The 17,768-nt window shown below is 32.9% G+C and overlaps 1 protein-coding gene and 1 long non-coding RNA gene across 8 annotated transcripts in view; both read left to right on the forward strand.

The window, feature by feature from the left end:
• Positions 1-9,498, forward strand: part of LOC109839291 (COP9 signalosome complex subunit 1-like) — a 43,992-nt gene extending 34,494 nt beyond the window's left edge. The window contains exons 7-8 of the mRNA XM_020407721.1: positions 8,692-8,926; positions 9,102-9,498. Of these exons, the coding sequence (XP_020263310.1) occupies positions 8,692-8,926; positions 9,102-9,278 (412 nt within the window). The 3' untranslated portion in view covers positions 9,279-9,498. The remainder of the gene's footprint in view (positions 1-8,691; positions 8,927-9,101) is intronic.
• Positions 14,994-17,760, forward strand: LOC109838533. Of its 7 annotated transcripts, none has more exons than XR_002246579.1 (7): positions 14,994-15,341; positions 15,775-15,954; positions 16,100-16,180; positions 16,333-16,470; positions 16,549-16,652; positions 17,253-17,320; positions 17,502-17,760. It is a non-coding gene; the product is annotated as an uncharacterized LOC109838533 (long non-coding RNA). The 7 variants fall into 7 exon arrangements; XR_002246582.1 differs by having other exon boundaries at positions 17,253-17,316; XR_002246580.1 differs by having other exon boundaries at positions 16,372-16,470.

Here is a 17,768-nt window from a genome sequence, read left to right on the forward strand (position 1 = left end):
TGCAAAAATATCAAATTGGTATATTTTGTTTAACTTTAGTGATAGTTTGATATATTTTTTTTCGCAAAAATATTGAATTGGTATATTTTGTTTACCTTTAGTGACAGTTTGATATATATTTTTTCCGATGACATATTGATATATTATTTTTTCTCCGGCGACAAATGAGCATCAAATTTCATCAGACCCAAATTTCTGGCGAAATTTCTCACGTGACGCCTCACGTGGTACGAACGTGGCTGCCAGCGTGCCTTCCAGCGTCATAAATAAGCTCCAATCCTAAACCCTAGCCCCTCAATCTCCGTCCTCCACCTTTCCCTCTCCTCCTTCCGCTCCTCTCGCCTCTCTAACGCCTCTCAGACCTTCAATCTCTTCAAATCTTCCCTTGACTCTCGACCCGCCCCCTCCCTCTACAACCTCCTCATCTCTGCCTTCGCCAAACACAACCAACACCAACAAGCTCTACAATGGTATCACGTTATATCCAAGATCGAGTCAAGACCGATGTGTACACTTTTAACATCCTCATCGGTAGCTTGAATTGTTTTCGATAGCGACTTGCGAGATTTTGATCAATGGGCTTTGTAGAGAAGGGAGAACTTTAAAATGTGCGAGATTTTGATGGGTTTCTTAGCGAAAAGAGCGGTGCCTGATGGGTTCAATTGCTTCTTGTTAGTCGGAGCTTTATGCAATTACGAGAATGAGGATAGAGTTGTTGTGATTGTAGCTTATTAATGGAGAGCTTAAGGAAATGTGAGAATATAGATGAAGCTTTTTGAGTTTATTAGAAAGAGTGATGGAGAAAGGGATGGTTTTGGATAAGATTAGTTGCAATTGTTTGATACTGGGAGCCACGCTGGCAGCCACGTTTGCATCAAGTGAGGCGTCACGTGAGAAATTTCGTCGAAAATTTTGGTTCGGCCAAATTTGTGGCTCATTTGTTGTCGGAGAAAAAATAATTTACCAATATGTCGTTGAAGAAAAAATAATATACCAATATGTCATCGGGAAAAAAAATATATCAAACTGTCACTAAGGGTAAACAAAATTTACCAATTTGGTATTTTTGCCTATATGATCAGTCCAAAACCCTTTATATCGTTCTATCTTACTGATAAACACGTGCGCGCGCGCGCGCACACACACACACATATACATATATATATATATATATATATATTACTGATAATCAGGTGGTCAGTCCAAAACCCTTTTATATCCTTTTATCTTGTGTAAAGCGTGCACTTAAAAAGAGAAGCATTTTATGGAGGGTGAAGTGCAACTTTGGTTATGGTTTAAGCGATGAGGTGTATACTTCAAGGGATAAATGACTTCTCTTTTGAGTTTTAAAGCGATTATCCTTCAAAAAATTAAGCGAGTTTCAGAAAAGCTTGTTCAAATATTGATTTATAGTTAAAATCAAGATTATAATCAAAATTAAATAAATATATATATTATGATTAGGATTTACGGATTTGGAATCACTATAGAAGTTGAAAGTAGATGAGAATTAACTAATATAAGAGTATTAGCCCCACTTTTGTCCTTTAGTTTTGAAGTTCTTGCTGCTTCGGGTAGCCGGTAGGTTTTAATGAGTTTCACCCAGAACCATGCAAACCAAAACTAAAGCTAAACTAATCAGTGTCCACATATTATCGAAGCATAGAGTGACTTGAGCAAATATCAGTTTCTAACATTCCTTATCTAAAAGGGGTATTAGGCTGTCAAAACTAAGAAGAAACTGCTGAAACCTTGTTCTTTGGCATGGGTACATAGACATTTGTATCATATGACATTCAATAACGAAAAATATTATAAACAAAATAGACATAATTATAATGACAGAATAACAAGTATTGTGTCTAATACAGTCTTTTGCATGACTTTGTTGCATTAACATATCCATGCTTAATAGGACAACCTAGAAGCTGAAGGAAATTTTTTCCGGAATAGCTAGACGACAACCTAGAAGCTATGCAAATGAGAAACATATGCAAAATTTGGTGTGGCATAAACAAGAAGATTAAGATGGATGAACATATCATATCATATCATACTCTCTTTAAAAGTACGAGTTCGGAAAAATCTTTTCATGGTCAATATTATTTTACACTATTTTAAATATTTTATTTAAATCTTAATTTATCCTAATCATAATTATATCATATTCTAATCCTATGTGAACTACCTACAGCTCAACAATTTTAAAAATAGTAAGATTAATAAAATACATGAAACAGCTCTACGATGTTAACGTAAAGAACTAACATGCTATAATATATGAAGTATTACAAAATAACCCATAAAGTTTTAAAAATTACACAATACTTTCAAAAGTTTAAGTTACACAAAACATCCTGACGCTTCAAAAATAAAAATAACAAACATGAAATCTAGAAATTTATAGCAGCTTTTGAAGAATTTAAAATTTGCAACTGACACCCTCAACATTTCAAAATTGTAGTAACATCCTTAAAAGTTTAAATAATAAAAAAACACCCTAAAATCTTAAAATTTTAAAACTAGCAAACAACAAAGATGAATTTAAAGGATTATGATTAAGTACCTGAAATTTAAAAATTTGCAAAAAAAGACCTTAAGGTTATAAAAATTACAAAAAAAAAACTTATTTAAAAGTAAAAAAAAACATTAAAGAAAACCCTAGATTTTCAAAACCTTTAACTAGTGCATATCAAACCTAGAAATTATCACCAGACCGCTAAAATTTTGAATTTTATAAAAAAATAATCCAAAGTTTTAATAATTGCAAAAGATACCCTTAAAATTTTAGAGTTGAAAGAAATACCTTGACATTCAAAAACTTGTCATCAATACATGAAACATGGAAATTACAAGCATACAACTTAAAGTTTAAAAATTTCAAAAAATAATCTCCAAAGTTTTAGAATTTACAAAACACACCTCAAAATTCAAAATCACAAAAAGGACTAAAATTTCAAAACTTATCAAAGAAAAGAGTAGTTGTTTGATATTCTTTCACTAAGATATAAATTTAACTTTCAATTTAAGGTTTACTATCCATTTTCAGTATCTAAATGTGGTCTAATTTTATTAAAAAAGATAAATGTGAAGAAGGTTTGATGTCAGTTCAATAAAAAATAAAACAGAAGGAATAAAAGATATTATTTGTTGAATATTATATAGAATAGTTTATTTTTCCAAGTAATTTAGGAATCTTAGAAGGGATTTTCATGATCTTTTTTAGTATTTTTATATTATTATGTGGATGCTGTCATCATATAAAAGTGTACTAGAGTTAGCATTAATCTTTAATTTATGACTTTTTTTTTAAAGTCTATCAAGGATTGGAAACAAACTCCATAATCTCTTTTGTGTTGTTTTAACTCACTTTTAACCTATCATCTTGTCTTATTAGTTTTAATTATTCATCTTCCTTTGATACCGCTACTTTTTAAAAGTATTTTTTCACTTTTGTAACACTATACTTTCTCAAGTCAAGCTTGATTTCAAGTCGATCTAAATGACATGATAATTCAATTTGGCTTCGGATTATATTTGTTTCATGTCAATTCAATCATTAACATGAAAATCTAAATTGAGTGTAGCTCATTTCAATGAACATTAAAGAAAATAAATACTCACATGCTAAAGTTTAGAGGCAAGTGAACAAAAACTATCAAAGTGGAACCAAAAAATATAATTGAGTAAGGAAATAAACAAAAATAGTTAATCATGATATTTAACTACGTGCATTGTGCATGCATAAAAGCTAGTGTATATATATGTATGTGTGTGTATGACTAACTAGTTTATTTGTCAGTTCGAGTTGGTTCCTTTGGTGCAAAAATGTGGAAGAATAAATTGAGATTGATGGCATGTCCAATGAAGCCTGATGAGTTTCCTGATTTTGAAGTTTGACAATGTTGTAATAAAAGAGTGACTAATATTATGGTTAACCAAAATGAGCATTAATTGTAGAATATACAATGCAAAATGAACATTTATTGAGAAATATAGGATGATTACGAACATAGGAGTGGTCATTAAGTGTCAAAGTGGAGAAAAGATTCTTATAGCGGCCAAAACAGTCAGATAAATGGGTTCATTTCTGAGGGTTTTTAGGAGGGCTTATTTTTAGGAGCTTATAAGTCATGCTGTCTTTCGATGGCTTTTGTCTTTTGAGATAAAGTTCTTATAAAAATTGTATGGGTAGAATGGTCATATACTTGGTCAAACCTAGTTTATTTATATGAGCTTGTAAGCTAGTTTTCTAAAAGTTGGAGTATCTTAACTTTTTTAATGGGACTTATAATCTAGCTTATTGATAATTTACCAAACAATTAGATATGGAAAAAGATGGCTTAAAAGCTAGTTTAACTAAAAAAAGCCTTCCCAAACACCCTCTATGTCACTGCTGTTGGTGTGATCATTATTTCTTAAGCATCATAACTTAGTACGCGGGTGATGTATCAGGTAGTCAAGTTTTGTATGGACATCCTAACCAAAAGTCAATAAATAATCAGGTTTAAAGCTGAATCCAATCTGTAAAGTCTTTAAGCAATTGAAATTTTGTATCCTTACATGAAGTTTAGGTTTGGTATTTGCTACTAGGACTTAAAGCTGGTGTTGGGGCTCACACATGAAGCATTTTGGTTGGCGGAAGCAAGGGGGAGGAAAAGCTTTAGATTATAACCATTGCCACTTGGAAGCTGTAATACTTGACATCATTCGCACTTGTTGGTTGGGCACTAAAAATGGATAGATATTGTGTTATATACATGGACTGACCAAAGATTTATTATAAGCCTCCTGGCTCCCGCCTCTTCATTTTGCTACCAATAATATTGATCTTTCTATCAAGGTTTTAAATGTCACCCGACATGTCCGACATGTCGATATCGGTTTGAGGGCTTGACCGACACGACATGGACGTTTTCAACTCGTATGTCAGTTTTCAGGGCCAAATCGGAAATATCAGGGTCATATCAGGCATATCGGCCTATTTTTTAGTTTTGAAAAAGCGACCGATATGGTACTTTTTTTAAGATCTGTTTTTTGTTATGAGGTTTGGGTTTAGTGATAAATACTCAAACTCTTTTGACCCGTTCTCATGTTTAAGGGTTTCTTATGAACCCGATAGAAAGAATTTATGAACCTAAATCCATATATTATTTACTTTTTTATATGTTTAGTCTATAGAATTTATAAAGTATGCTTATATTGAATTTATAAATGCTTAGATTACATTTAGGACATGATATTATACTATGCGCACTACCCGATATAGAAATCCGATATTTAGTCAATGTCCCCCGATATATCCCCGATTTCCGCTATCCGACATGGATTTCAGCCATCCGACATGAACCCGACATCCGACATTTAAAACCTTGCTTTCTATGGATACTATTACCCTTAATCTAAATTCTTAGCCATGCGTCCTCCATCTTTCTGTGCATGGCTTCCACTGTGTTTTCTTCTTCCCTGTGGGACACCAGAGTTTGCTTTGGGAACGCATGCTAGGAGCATTAAAATGATAGAAATCATTGTATGAAGTAGTAGAATATTTTGGGAATCTTCAGATTATATCAAATATGGTATTATCATTTCTAGGGAGTTGATGTCATAGAGTCAGATGCCTGGAATGGGATGCTACAGAGGATGTTGTATTTCACATTCATTGCAAAGCAACTCCATGGTCACTGATTTTGTAGATATATTCTGTACTTCAACTACCAACTTGATGATTGGTCTTGTGCTGTGGAAGGCCTTCTGAAGTATACAATGGTTTTTGGCATATGGGTTGATTCATTTCTTTATACAGAAGTGAGTTATAGAGCTTATTTAAGAACAAATATAACATGAACAATTTCTCATTTAGGGTGTCAAGATGAAAACCTTCTCCTAGAGATACCATTTCCTTTTAGATACAATTTAAATCCGGTCTGTTTTTCCATTTCAGTGGAAAACTGTGTTATTAGCGGTATTGCATTTGTTTAATGTTTGTGAATTATGTATTTGTTTTTTTTCCATCTAAAGCTACTGATGGTATCCTGAATTCTGTTGATTTCTTATTGCGTGTGTTATTTAAGTTTAAATCCATCTTTAACATCTTTAATATTATAATTGCTCTGTATAACTTTGAGTTAATATACAATCATGTCTCTGGTATCAAATTGCTGGTAGCATACTTGGGATATGCAAGATCTTTCAATAATTGATTAGTGTTAGTAAACTGCACCAGACCTGATTCCCTTATCATCTTCAGAACTTACTACTGTTTCCATTGCATGCGATTTATTTCTGTGAAATCAGCAGTAACATCATCATAAAAAGCTTTCTTTATATGCTCGCTAATATAAATAAATTGTATCAATGTTTTGTTGTCCTTATATTTTAAGAATTAATTATTGCTTCTAGTCCGTGCAATTCATTTTCTTTTCTTTCCTTTCTTTCTTTCTTTCTTTCTGTCTTTTTTTTTTAATTTTTAACCAGTAGGAAAAATTCTCTCTTAACTTTTTGTCCTAGTTCTTCATTGGGTTTAGGCTTCTTAGTATTGACTACTTTTGAGGTTTAGAAATAATAATAATGATTCAAAATGCTTGAGAGCTAATTGTCCATTTAAGATTTATTAATTCTTCTAGAAGTAAAAGCTACTTCATGTGAAGAATAAGGAACTATTCTATAGATTGTTTTATTACTATTTCCTTGGCAGCTAGCTTGACCCAACTATGTCTTCTAGACTTCAGATGAAACTGAAGATGACCTCACTCCTATGTCATTCCCATTTTATGTATACTTAGCAGTCAGCAGTAGTGCTCCTGTGCAATGTAGTGCACCCATGATATAATTCTTTAGCTATTCTTAATATGTGTAGCAGAATATCATGAGTAAAATGTATTAATTTTAAGATGTGTGCAAATTGAGAAGTATATATAAATTGGGAGAAGCCTCTGAATATTATTCCAATGAACTGTTGTATATAATTGAATAACATGGTTCAGGAAATATTGATGTTACTAGGTTGGTCAACAGAGTGAAGATTCATGTGATAAGTATAGGTGATGCATCCGCAGACGGGATGGTGTATGATTTGGATTATGTTCAACATCTTACATGTCTTAAGTATATATGATAGGTGGTGAACTAATGGAATTGGTTTTAGATTCTTGCATGCGAAGGAGATGGATCTAGAAGGTCCTAAAAAGGAGGGGAGGGTAGAGGCTAAGCACCTGTTTGTTTCATTTCCTGAAATTGTAGGAAACCCCTTTTCATGAAGGGGGGAAAAACACCACCTTGTCTGCATTTCCAGTGGTTTTCTTGGAATAGTGCGTTTTATGTTTATTTCAAGCTTTAAACAAGAGTGGAGAGCAACGTTCGTGTTAATCTATTGTTTGGTTGCAAACCCAGAAAGAGGGCCCCAACTTAGAAAAGGAGAGAGAGAGAGAGAGGGATTGTCAAAAAAGAATGAGTTGTCACCCACTTCCCCAGTTTTTGTTGCCAAAATAATGCAATGTGTTAGATCTCCGCCCAATTCCAGCAAAAAAAGTCGAATTTGGGTTTCCATAAATTTTACGTGGTTCACACCTTTTTTGGAACTCTTTACTGATAAAATTGGTGAACCAAACTAGAGAATAGGAAAACTTTTTGGGAATTTTTTTCGGGAATTTTTTTCCAGTGCGCGTCAGGGATTTTGACACGTTTTCTTGGGTCTTTTGCTGTAACCAATAGGCCCTAGAGGAATCTGACCTGCAGGTTTTTTTTTTTTTTTTTTTTGCATTATGCACGGGTATTTGAACCATTTCATGTTTATCTGGTGAAGGAAGACCTCAAGGACAAAGTGATTATTATCATGTGGGAGGATTTAGCAGGTGTAGCCTTCTCTAAACTGTTTAATCACTTAATCAGCTTAGGATTCATCTTGTTCTGCTGAATTCAAACCAGAGGTAATAAAAGTAAAACAAAGAAAAATAATTAAAGCTGTGGCAGTTATTAAAGAATTTTTTTGGAATATTGTGTTTCATGGAACTTTAGATATATTTTCAAACCTATGATGAAATAGGTAGTAATGGTTAAGTATAATGCCGTAGCACAACGGTGCTGAGCAACTATTACTGTGTCCTGATTCATGCATAATATAATACATCACTTAGTTATACATGAGAAGTAAAGATATGGTTATCTGAAGTTTAAGTACAACTTAATTATACACTCCATGAATGAATATGGTGGCATTTGAATGTGATATACCCTTCATTTTTTGAGTCATAAATTTCCTGTGGAAACTAGAATTATATTTAGAAAAGCCTTGATATGGGACCACAACTCCCTCACAGTAACAGCGACTCATCCCCATGTACACAAATACAGAACAACCAGGGAAGGAAAGGGATTAAAAATTTTCTTGCTCACCTCAAAAACAGTGTGCCTGATCTTAGCTTTTGGCCGCACATTTTCACTAACATTATGCTGGTCATAATAAGACCTAAGTTTATGCTAGTTGTCGACTACCCAATGCAGGCCTCTTTTATCATGGCCCGGGACATGCAGTGAAAGATAAACATTAGAGCGTACCACTGGCTGAGTTACATTGTTTGCTAACATGCAACAATAAATTGAAAGATTATACTCGATTTCCATCACTATCCCTTTGAATTCTTTGTGAGTTTACTCTGCATTCTCAGTTCTAACCTCAACAAGTATTTGCAGCCGTTATGCTTCATGCCTGGAATATCTCGAGAGCCTCAAACCCAATCTGCTGCTGGATATCCATTTGTACGATCACATCGAGGCACTCTATGCTCAGATTCGCCAGAAAGCAATCATCCAATATACAACTCCGTTCATTTCTGTTAAGCTTCCCACAATGGCTGAGGCCTTCAAAACAAGTGTTGCCGAGCTGGAGAAAGAACTTGAAGCTTTGATTACAAATAACCAGATTCAGGTAACATGATTCATCTCACTTTGCCATTAGCCAAACTTGCACCATTGAATAAAGGATTAATTACTTTATGTACCCGGATAATGTAATTACACTGGTTGGGGTACCCGCATGTGGTTAATCCTTGGATAAACCGTCATTTGTGTTTTTATGTTTTAATTGACTGCTGGTGATGTAGGCTCGAATTGATTCACACAACAAGATTTTGTATGCGAGACATGCTGATCAAAGGAATTCAACATTCCAACGAGCTCTACAGACTGGGAGGGAATTCGACAGGGATGTCAGAGGAATGCTACTTAGAGCCAATCTCATCAAACATGATTACAATCAAAGGTCGGCTAGGAAATTTTGAAAGGGGGGGAGAAAAGTGAAATATTATGAATTATCTTCCCTATTTTTTGGTTTGCTTTTTAGGTTATGGTTCTCTGTTTACGGAATTTATGGTGGATTTTTACGGTTCATGTACATACCGAGTAAATATCATCTAGTTTGGCTCTGGTATAATGCTAGAAAGTTGTGGCCTAATCCGTGCATTTGGTCGCTAGGAACTATATTTCATTATTATAGTGTTATTCCTTTGCCTATTGAAGTAATTCTTTCTGTTTATTTATAGTTTCCAGACCTCTACACCATCACGCGTCCAGTTGGACTTTGTTTTAGGTGTTAGAATAGGAAAAGTAAAAGTAAAGCCAGTTTGCTGATTTGTATTGCGAGGGATGAACTTGGCTTTACTTGTTCTTTTTCCTTTTTTAATGCTGGGATCAAGACGTACAACTGGCGCCATCTTAGTTTATGTTCGTCAAAAAGATTATATCATACCTTATTATTATTGTTTAGATTCACTTGTCACACATCTGCTATGTGCTTGGCCTGAGTGCACTCAGACTTCTCAGATTACTTGGCAGTTCTTTTGACGGCTGATTTGAGAGTCTGCTATGTTTTGTCCGTTCAAATTGGCTTTTTTTTTTAAAGATTTTTAAAAAGCATTTACTTTCCGTATGCCGAACAAAGTTGCTCTGTTTTCGTGTTTCAGTAATTAGTAGATATTTAATGAACATCAAAGTTCAACTATTGTTTATGTAAATCCAACTAGATAAAATGTTTTTGGTCTAACGCCCTCTCATCTATTTCATTTCTTATATATGCCAGTACCGTTTGGGTCTTTAGCACACGATTTAGTCCTTTGCTGCCAAATACGAGCAAATAGTCTGCTAATTCAGTTGCAACTATCTATCGTTTATATTATTGGGATTTATTTGTAAAACTAACATTTACAATCTCCTAGCATTCCGCTCGCATTTTACTTAAGAGGTTTTTTAGTTATTAGTCCCTCAAATCTTTAATAACTGCATACTAGTCCCTCACATTTTGAAAATTACAGATTAGTCTCTTACATCTTGAATAATTGCATATTAGTCCCCCAAATCTTAGAAATTGTAAATTGCTCCGTCAAATCTTATAGAGTCTTGTAAAATGATCCCTTAATTAGTATTTTAGTTAAAAACTCTAATCATGACTAGGTTAACTCTTAACCCAAAATCTGCAATTACCAAACCACTCCTCTCTTCGAGGTTTTAACCCTTTGTGAAGCTCCACTTTTAGCTAGCTTTTTTTCCCGTTAACCACTGGAGAGAAACTCAAATGAATTTGGATTCATGTTAGGTGGGTACTAGGTTTAAACCTATTAAGAAGTGAGTTGGGGAATATTATAGAGGGATAAAATAGTCACTTTGCATGTAAACATTAAATTTGGGGGTATATTCTCCCCAAATCTAACATGATTTATCCTAAAGGATCATTTTGCAAGACGCTATAAATTTTGAGAGACTAATATGCAATTTTTAAGATTTGAGGGACTAATATGTAATTATTAAAGATTTAAGAAATTGATATGCAATTTTTAAGATTTGAGGGACTAATATGTAATTATTAAAGATTTAAGGGACTTATATCTGAAAACACCTTTCCTTAAGATGAATTATAGAAGATTGGTGTTGAACAATGGATTTTACATTTGTACTTCTTTATCGTAAAGAGAGCTAATCTCTTTTTAAAAAAAGTAAAGAGAGCTAATCTCAAGATTCCTAAAAAAGAAAGTAGTTAGGTTATTACTTCTTATTAAATTAATCAAATGGTTCCCTTGGTTTTTTTCCTTTAATTTTCCTATTTTTTCTTTTTATTTATTTATTTATTTTACTTTAAAGACAACCGAATCCCAACACTTAGACAAAAGAAAATGAGGAGTGATAATTATACTATTCTCTTCAAACGAATTCAACAGTATTATACTCCCTTTAAAAGCACGAGTTCGGAAAATTTTTTTTAGACAAATATACCCTTTTATAGTTTGAACTACCTTATCTATAATCAAATCCTAATTTTCAATGGTCAATATTACCCTTCACTATTTTGAATATTTTATTTATATCTTAATTTATTCTAATCATAGTCATATCTTATCCTAATCCTATGTGAACCATGTTTAGCTTAATAATTTAAAAAAACTAATATTAATAAAATATATATAACATAAAAATGATATTAGTTTGTTAAGATAAAGAAATTACAAGTAGATAACATATTATAATACATGAAGTATTGCAAAAAACCATAAAAAGTTTTAAAATTACAGAAAAGACCCTAAAAAGTTTAAAATTATATAACTCATCCAAATGTCTCAAAACTTAAAATAAAAAACATAAAATTAAAAAATTAACATCAGTTTGCAAAGAATTTAAAATTTACAGTTAACACCTCAATGTCTCAAAAATTATAGAAACACCCTCAAAAGTTTAAATTACAAACAAGCACATTAAAATTCTAAAATTTGTAAATAAAATAAGATGAATTCAAGATATTACCCTTAGACACCTAAAAAATTAAAATTTGCCAAAATTAACCTTAAAATTTTTAAAAAACTCCTTCAAAATTTAAAAATCATAAAAAAACTCTAAATTTTTAAAATTTTTAACTAGCACACATCAAATTCGTCGATTGGTAGACCGTTGAAATTTAATTTTTTTTAAAATTAATCTATAGTTTTAATAATTACAAAAGACACCCTCAAAATTTTAGAGTTACAAGAAATATACTAACATTTAAAAAATTACCACCAACACATGAAACATAGAATTTACAACTACCAAACTTAAAAGTAAATTTTTTTAAAAACTCTTTCAAAATTTTAAAAATTATAAATCACACCCTCAAAGTTCAAAACCACAAAAATGGGCTAAAATTTTAAAACTTGGCAAAGAAAAGTGTAATTGTTTGGTATTTTATATATATATATATATATTAAAATTTCTAATTTAGGGATTTACTATCCATTTTCAGCATCTAAGAATAGTCTAAGTTGATACTGGTAAACAAAAACAATAAGAATTGATTAAAAACATCCGGTTAATGGATAAAATTTTTAAAAATATTATAGATTAAAAATTATCGGCACTATATAAATTAAAGTAATTTCATATAATTTTAGTAATAAGTTGAGGTAGGCAAAATACATTCGTAACATTAATTGATAGATGTTTAAATCCATAAAAATGATAAAACACTATAATATTATACCTTAGCATTAATTGATTTTAATTTAGAAACTTTAATCTTTGACGTTAATAATATTTATAGGGTAAAAGAATACAATGAATTACATATGGAGAAACTATTAGAATATTTAGAGATAACTTTAAAAGAATTGAGTTATTTCCATTGCAAATGGGAAAATGATGAAAATAAATCTAAAATTCAGAAAACGTCAATGAATCACTTGAATTGGCATTAACATAAGACATATCTATTAATGAAGCACTGAATGAGTTACATTAAAAAATAATTTAATAACTTTAACTAATCAAAGAAAAAATCTCCATGGAAGACATAAGAAAAATTAGTAAGTATTCATAAATTCCATACTGTGTTCTTCAAATTAAATATTAATATTATAATCTAAGAGAAATTGGTAATGAATAATGCAGGTATTTAGTTTAGATCTTTATGGAAAATGACAGGGATAGAGCAAAGGTAATATTATTGAAATAACAGAAATTCTTATTGGATGCACATCAGAAGAATTCATTTTAGAGGAAAATAAACAGATAGCTTCTAATTTATTTAAGTAATAAATTAGGAACACAAAGAATTTTATATATATGAAATTAATATTTATTCTCATTGAAATAAAAAAATCAAAGTCTATACTTTGAGCAGTTTGTGTTGAACATCATAAGTACATTTGACTTCTTTGTAAAGTTAAATGAGATACTAAAAAATTAAAGAGCCTAGGAAAGATAATAGCATAAAAAATATAAAATTAGCATGACGTCACAATTGATGTAGATGATGAAGACAATACTCTAGAATTATCCAAAAAATGATAAATGATAAACCTGAAGAATAATTGATCTTAACTCAATAAAAAATAAAATAGAAGAAATAAAAACAATATTTTATGAATATTTTATAGAATAGTTTAATTATTTTAAGTAAAATTAGGAATCTTTAGAAGGGAGTTTCATGAATTTTTTTCAGTACTTTTATATTATTATGTGGATGTTTTTATCATATAAAAGTATACTAGAGTTAGCATTAATCTTTAATTTATATTTTTTTATGAAGTCTATCAATGATTAGGAATAAACTTCATATTCTCTTTTGCATCGTTTTAACATACTTTAAATCAATCATTTTGCCATATTGGTTTTAAATATTAACCTTCCTTGTATAACACTATTTTAATATTTTTCACTTTGCAATGCTATACTTTCTCAAATAAAGCTTAGTTTCATATCGGTCGAAAATAATATGAAAATTCAAATTATTTTTAAATTATATTTGTTTTTTGTCAATTCAAATATCAACATGAAAATTTAAATTGGGTGTATCTCATTTAAACAAACATAAAAAAATAATCGGGATGTAAGAGTTTAAAGAAAAAAATGAGCACAAACTACCCAAAATACTTAATCATGGTATTAAATCACGTGCATTGCACGTGTGTAAAAACTAGTAAGAAAGAAAAGTATGAGATTAGTATATGATCCAATCTTTTAAACTTCGTTTAAAAGGAATGACTCATCATGGGAGCTCACACTTTTTTGAGAGTAGTTTAGAAAAGGTAGTATAGTTATTATTATTTAAGAAATGTTTTAAATAGCTGATCATTAAAGCAATCACATGCTTTCCTTCCTTTAGGGATAGGCATGACCTGAGCCAGTTTAGGCCCGTGAACCAACTCGCTTGGTTTTAAGCAAGACCAGGTTTGACATGGGTCAAAGCGGATCAGAATGAGTTGGGCCTGCCTTTCTAATCAGAGACTGGTACAGTTTGGCCCATGACCCGCTTACTTTCAGTCCGAGCATAAGCCAACCCATGCCATGTGGGTTGTGGGTCAGCCCATGGTCTTTTTTCAATTTAATATTTAATTTTTTAACCTTTTTAAATATATAAAACTTGTTTATCGTTATAAAATTATATTTACGTTTATTTTTTACTATTAATATTTTAAAGTATTTTTTTACTATTTAATTATAATTTCTATTGTCTGATTGCAGGAATCCCCTGCAAGCAGACATCACGCCCAGGAGCCAAAAGCCAAAGGCCCTTTGGCTTTGCTGGCCTACTGTAGCAAGCTCCAGGCCAACAAACGCAAAAATATCGGGCTGGGTCAGGCTTACCCGGGGCAGGTCTGATTGGGACTGAGCCAATGTGCTTGGTCCTATGTTTAAGGTTTGACCCCTCCTCCTCTTGGTTCGAGTGTGTTGATAATATTGTGTTAGTAGTGGGTTTAGTCCCACATTAGTTATGAGGATAAACCTCATACTCCTCTATTTGTATATATATATATGTACACACTCAATATTCAATTTAAGTTAAATTTACCCAAGACTCTCTCTCTCACTCTCTCGCTTTAACATGGTATCAGAGTTTGGTTTAGGGTTTCCCAAATAATAAAAAAATTTCAAATAAATAAAAAATTTTCTTCTAAGTTGCCGATCTTAGTCGCCGCAGGAGATCTCGGCCGTTGCCATTGTCGACGAGTCTGTCGCTACCATTTCGCAAAAAAACTCCGCTAATTGACTTCGAACTCGTGACCGTACTTGGGATTGAAAGAGGGGGCTTTTTTGCAAAATGTCACCGAAAGCATCTCTCTTAAATCCCTCTCGTGACCACTCTCGTTATCCCCAAAATAAAATCCCCAAAATCAAATCCCCATCACCGACTTCCCCCAAATCCATCCCCGTCACCGCCGACCGCGACCCCATCACCGCTGGCCGCGACATCCCAATCTTCGACCGCAACTCCGACGGACTCATCTCCCCCTCGTTGTCGCCCCCCCAACTCCTCCACGACACCACCGTCGCCTGAGAACTCCGGACAACTTCGCCGCTGCGAGATTGAACCGGCGCTGCAGGTAATAACTCGAACCCTCTCTCTCTCGATCCCTCTCTCTCTCTCTCGATCCCTTTGATTGGATTGGCTTCGAGGAAATGGGTTTTTTTTCTTTCTTTGATTGGTTCTGCTGAAATTGGTGACTATGGAGATGGGGATTTGGATTCTGGGTGTAGATTGATTGTTGTTGAAGCACCACTATTTGTGTACTAAAAATTGTAGTCAGGTTATTGTGTTTCTTTTCCTTTGACTATTTGAGTAGCTGACAGAAAATTGTTGTCAATTTTAGTTTGTAGATTACATCTGTTTTAGGCATTTCTACGACTGCAACTAAATTTTATAGTCAGGTTATTCTTTGTTATATATTTTATTCTGCTGATATTCTAATATCTTGGTCAGTTGGATTGTGCTCAGAACTCTTTTGCAGTTGAATCACTCATTTCCTGTGTTTGCAGGACTGTTGTTTACAAAGGACAACTGAAGCCAGTTCAGTTGAAGAATTACTATTATGCTGATCTTGGTGATGAAAGGTTCACAAGTTATATGGCACTGGTAAATACTCTTACATTCTTCTTAATGCACAGTCTGCATTTAACAGCAAGCTGCTTGGAGAAGTCTCTCGTAGCAGAACAAAAGTAAGGTTAAGTAATGAGGTTAAAGGCATCCAAGTTTGTATTCCTTCTGTTTTGCTGTATTGAATATTATTTGAATTTGGGTATGGATGCCTTGGGTAAGTCGGTGAAAGGTCTCAATAGTTGATGAATAATAAACGTGTTGCAGAATCCCGTTGCACTGTTCACTGTGGTCTGTACTTCAGGAAGCTTCCAATACGGAGGTGGAAAGAGAATAATATATAGTAAGGTAGCTTAGGGCTTCCACATTACTTTGTATTGGCACTGATGATAGGCAGAATCCCTAGTTCATTTTAAGTGCCTTGATGCAAAATGATCTTGGATATTCAGATGAATTTTTAATTGGCATGAAAGCTAAAGATATAAGAAATTATTGGACAGATTATTGAGTTGCTTTGCTCTTATGCGGGTACACTCTAGGTTCTCAACAAATACCTTTCCTAGCTGGGATCGTGCTCAGCCCATGCGCATCTTGGGTCACAACGGAGAGATTAACACACTTCGAGGCAATGTTAACTGGTAAAGTTTTTAGGCACTGAAAACATATTTGCAGAGATAACTGCCTGATAAATAATTGAATCTCATTTCTTTTCTCAGGATGAAGGCGCGTGAGGGTCTTCTAAAGTGCAAAGAGCTGGGATTGTCAAAGGATGAGATGAAGAAACTTTTACCCATTGTTGATGCTAGCTCTTCTGATTCTGGTGGGTTCACTTAAATATTTTTGTGAATAAAGTCCTACAGGTTACATTTAAATACAGGCTGTAATCCATATGTTTTTTTTTTCTTTCATGGTATGAGAACTTGTTGTCCTTTTGTGTACAAACTACTACATGTAAGCCACAGTATGTGTATCATTAGTGTCAGCTTGCCGTTATGCTTTTTCTTTTCTAACGGGAAAAGAGGGACAGGAACAGAGACACAATTCATGTTATTAATAGAAAATGCGAGGAAGGAAAAAATTAACGCACATGTATTAAATACCTTATCTGATATATGTGATGCAAGTAACAGACATGATAAGATGTTAAATACCTTATATGATATTCAGACCGATGAAGATGGTCGATGATGCAGGCATAATTCTTGCTCCATATTTGAACATACAGAACCCTGTGTAGTGTTCTTTGAGTATACTGATATTTATTATCTCACCATAACACAAACATTGCGTCAACAATGGTTGTTTTGTTTGTTTCCTGTTGCAATGTTTCAGTTATTAAATCTTAATTACATTTTGTTGGATTCACTTGTATTAAATTAATTGGAAGAATGCACTCTAATCCCCTTCTTTTTTGGTGCAGTGTCTTATCTGTAGAAAAAGGAAATGAATCCCGCCTTAAGCGGATGATATATAACTTGATCCCTGTAGGTAATTGTGTTGGCTGTTTTCCTTTATAAATTCAGTTCTCGAGTTTTCTTATGAGCGAGGACTTTGACAAGTTGTGTTTTGTTTTATTTGTTCCCTCTTATTGAACTACATCCCCATTTAGGATTTATGTTGCATGTTTAATCTGGATTTATTGAGTTTGATTTGTGTCATCTCTGCGCAGATGGGTCAAAAGTTGAGGATGTGAAGAAGCCTGTCAATCCAATTTCCTTCCTCTTGCGTTTCATTTTGGGTACCAACGCCGCAACCTACTATGTCCTGGTGCCCATTTACATGTGGATTAAGGATCAGATATTCCCCAAGGGTATGCCAATATGAAGAGAGCACTGGCAAAGCAAAGAGAGATGACATTTATGTATTCATTCAGAACTAGTAGCGGCTTCTTTGTCCAGATTTTTGTATGAAAATCTATTATGATTCAACTGATGGA

Source organism: Asparagus officinalis, chromosome 4, assembly GCF_001876935.1.
Source record: "Asparagus officinalis chromosome 4, Aspof.V1, whole genome shotgun sequence".
Taxonomy (NCBI): Eukaryota; Viridiplantae; Streptophyta; class Magnoliopsida; order Asparagales; family Asparagaceae; genus Asparagus; species Asparagus officinalis.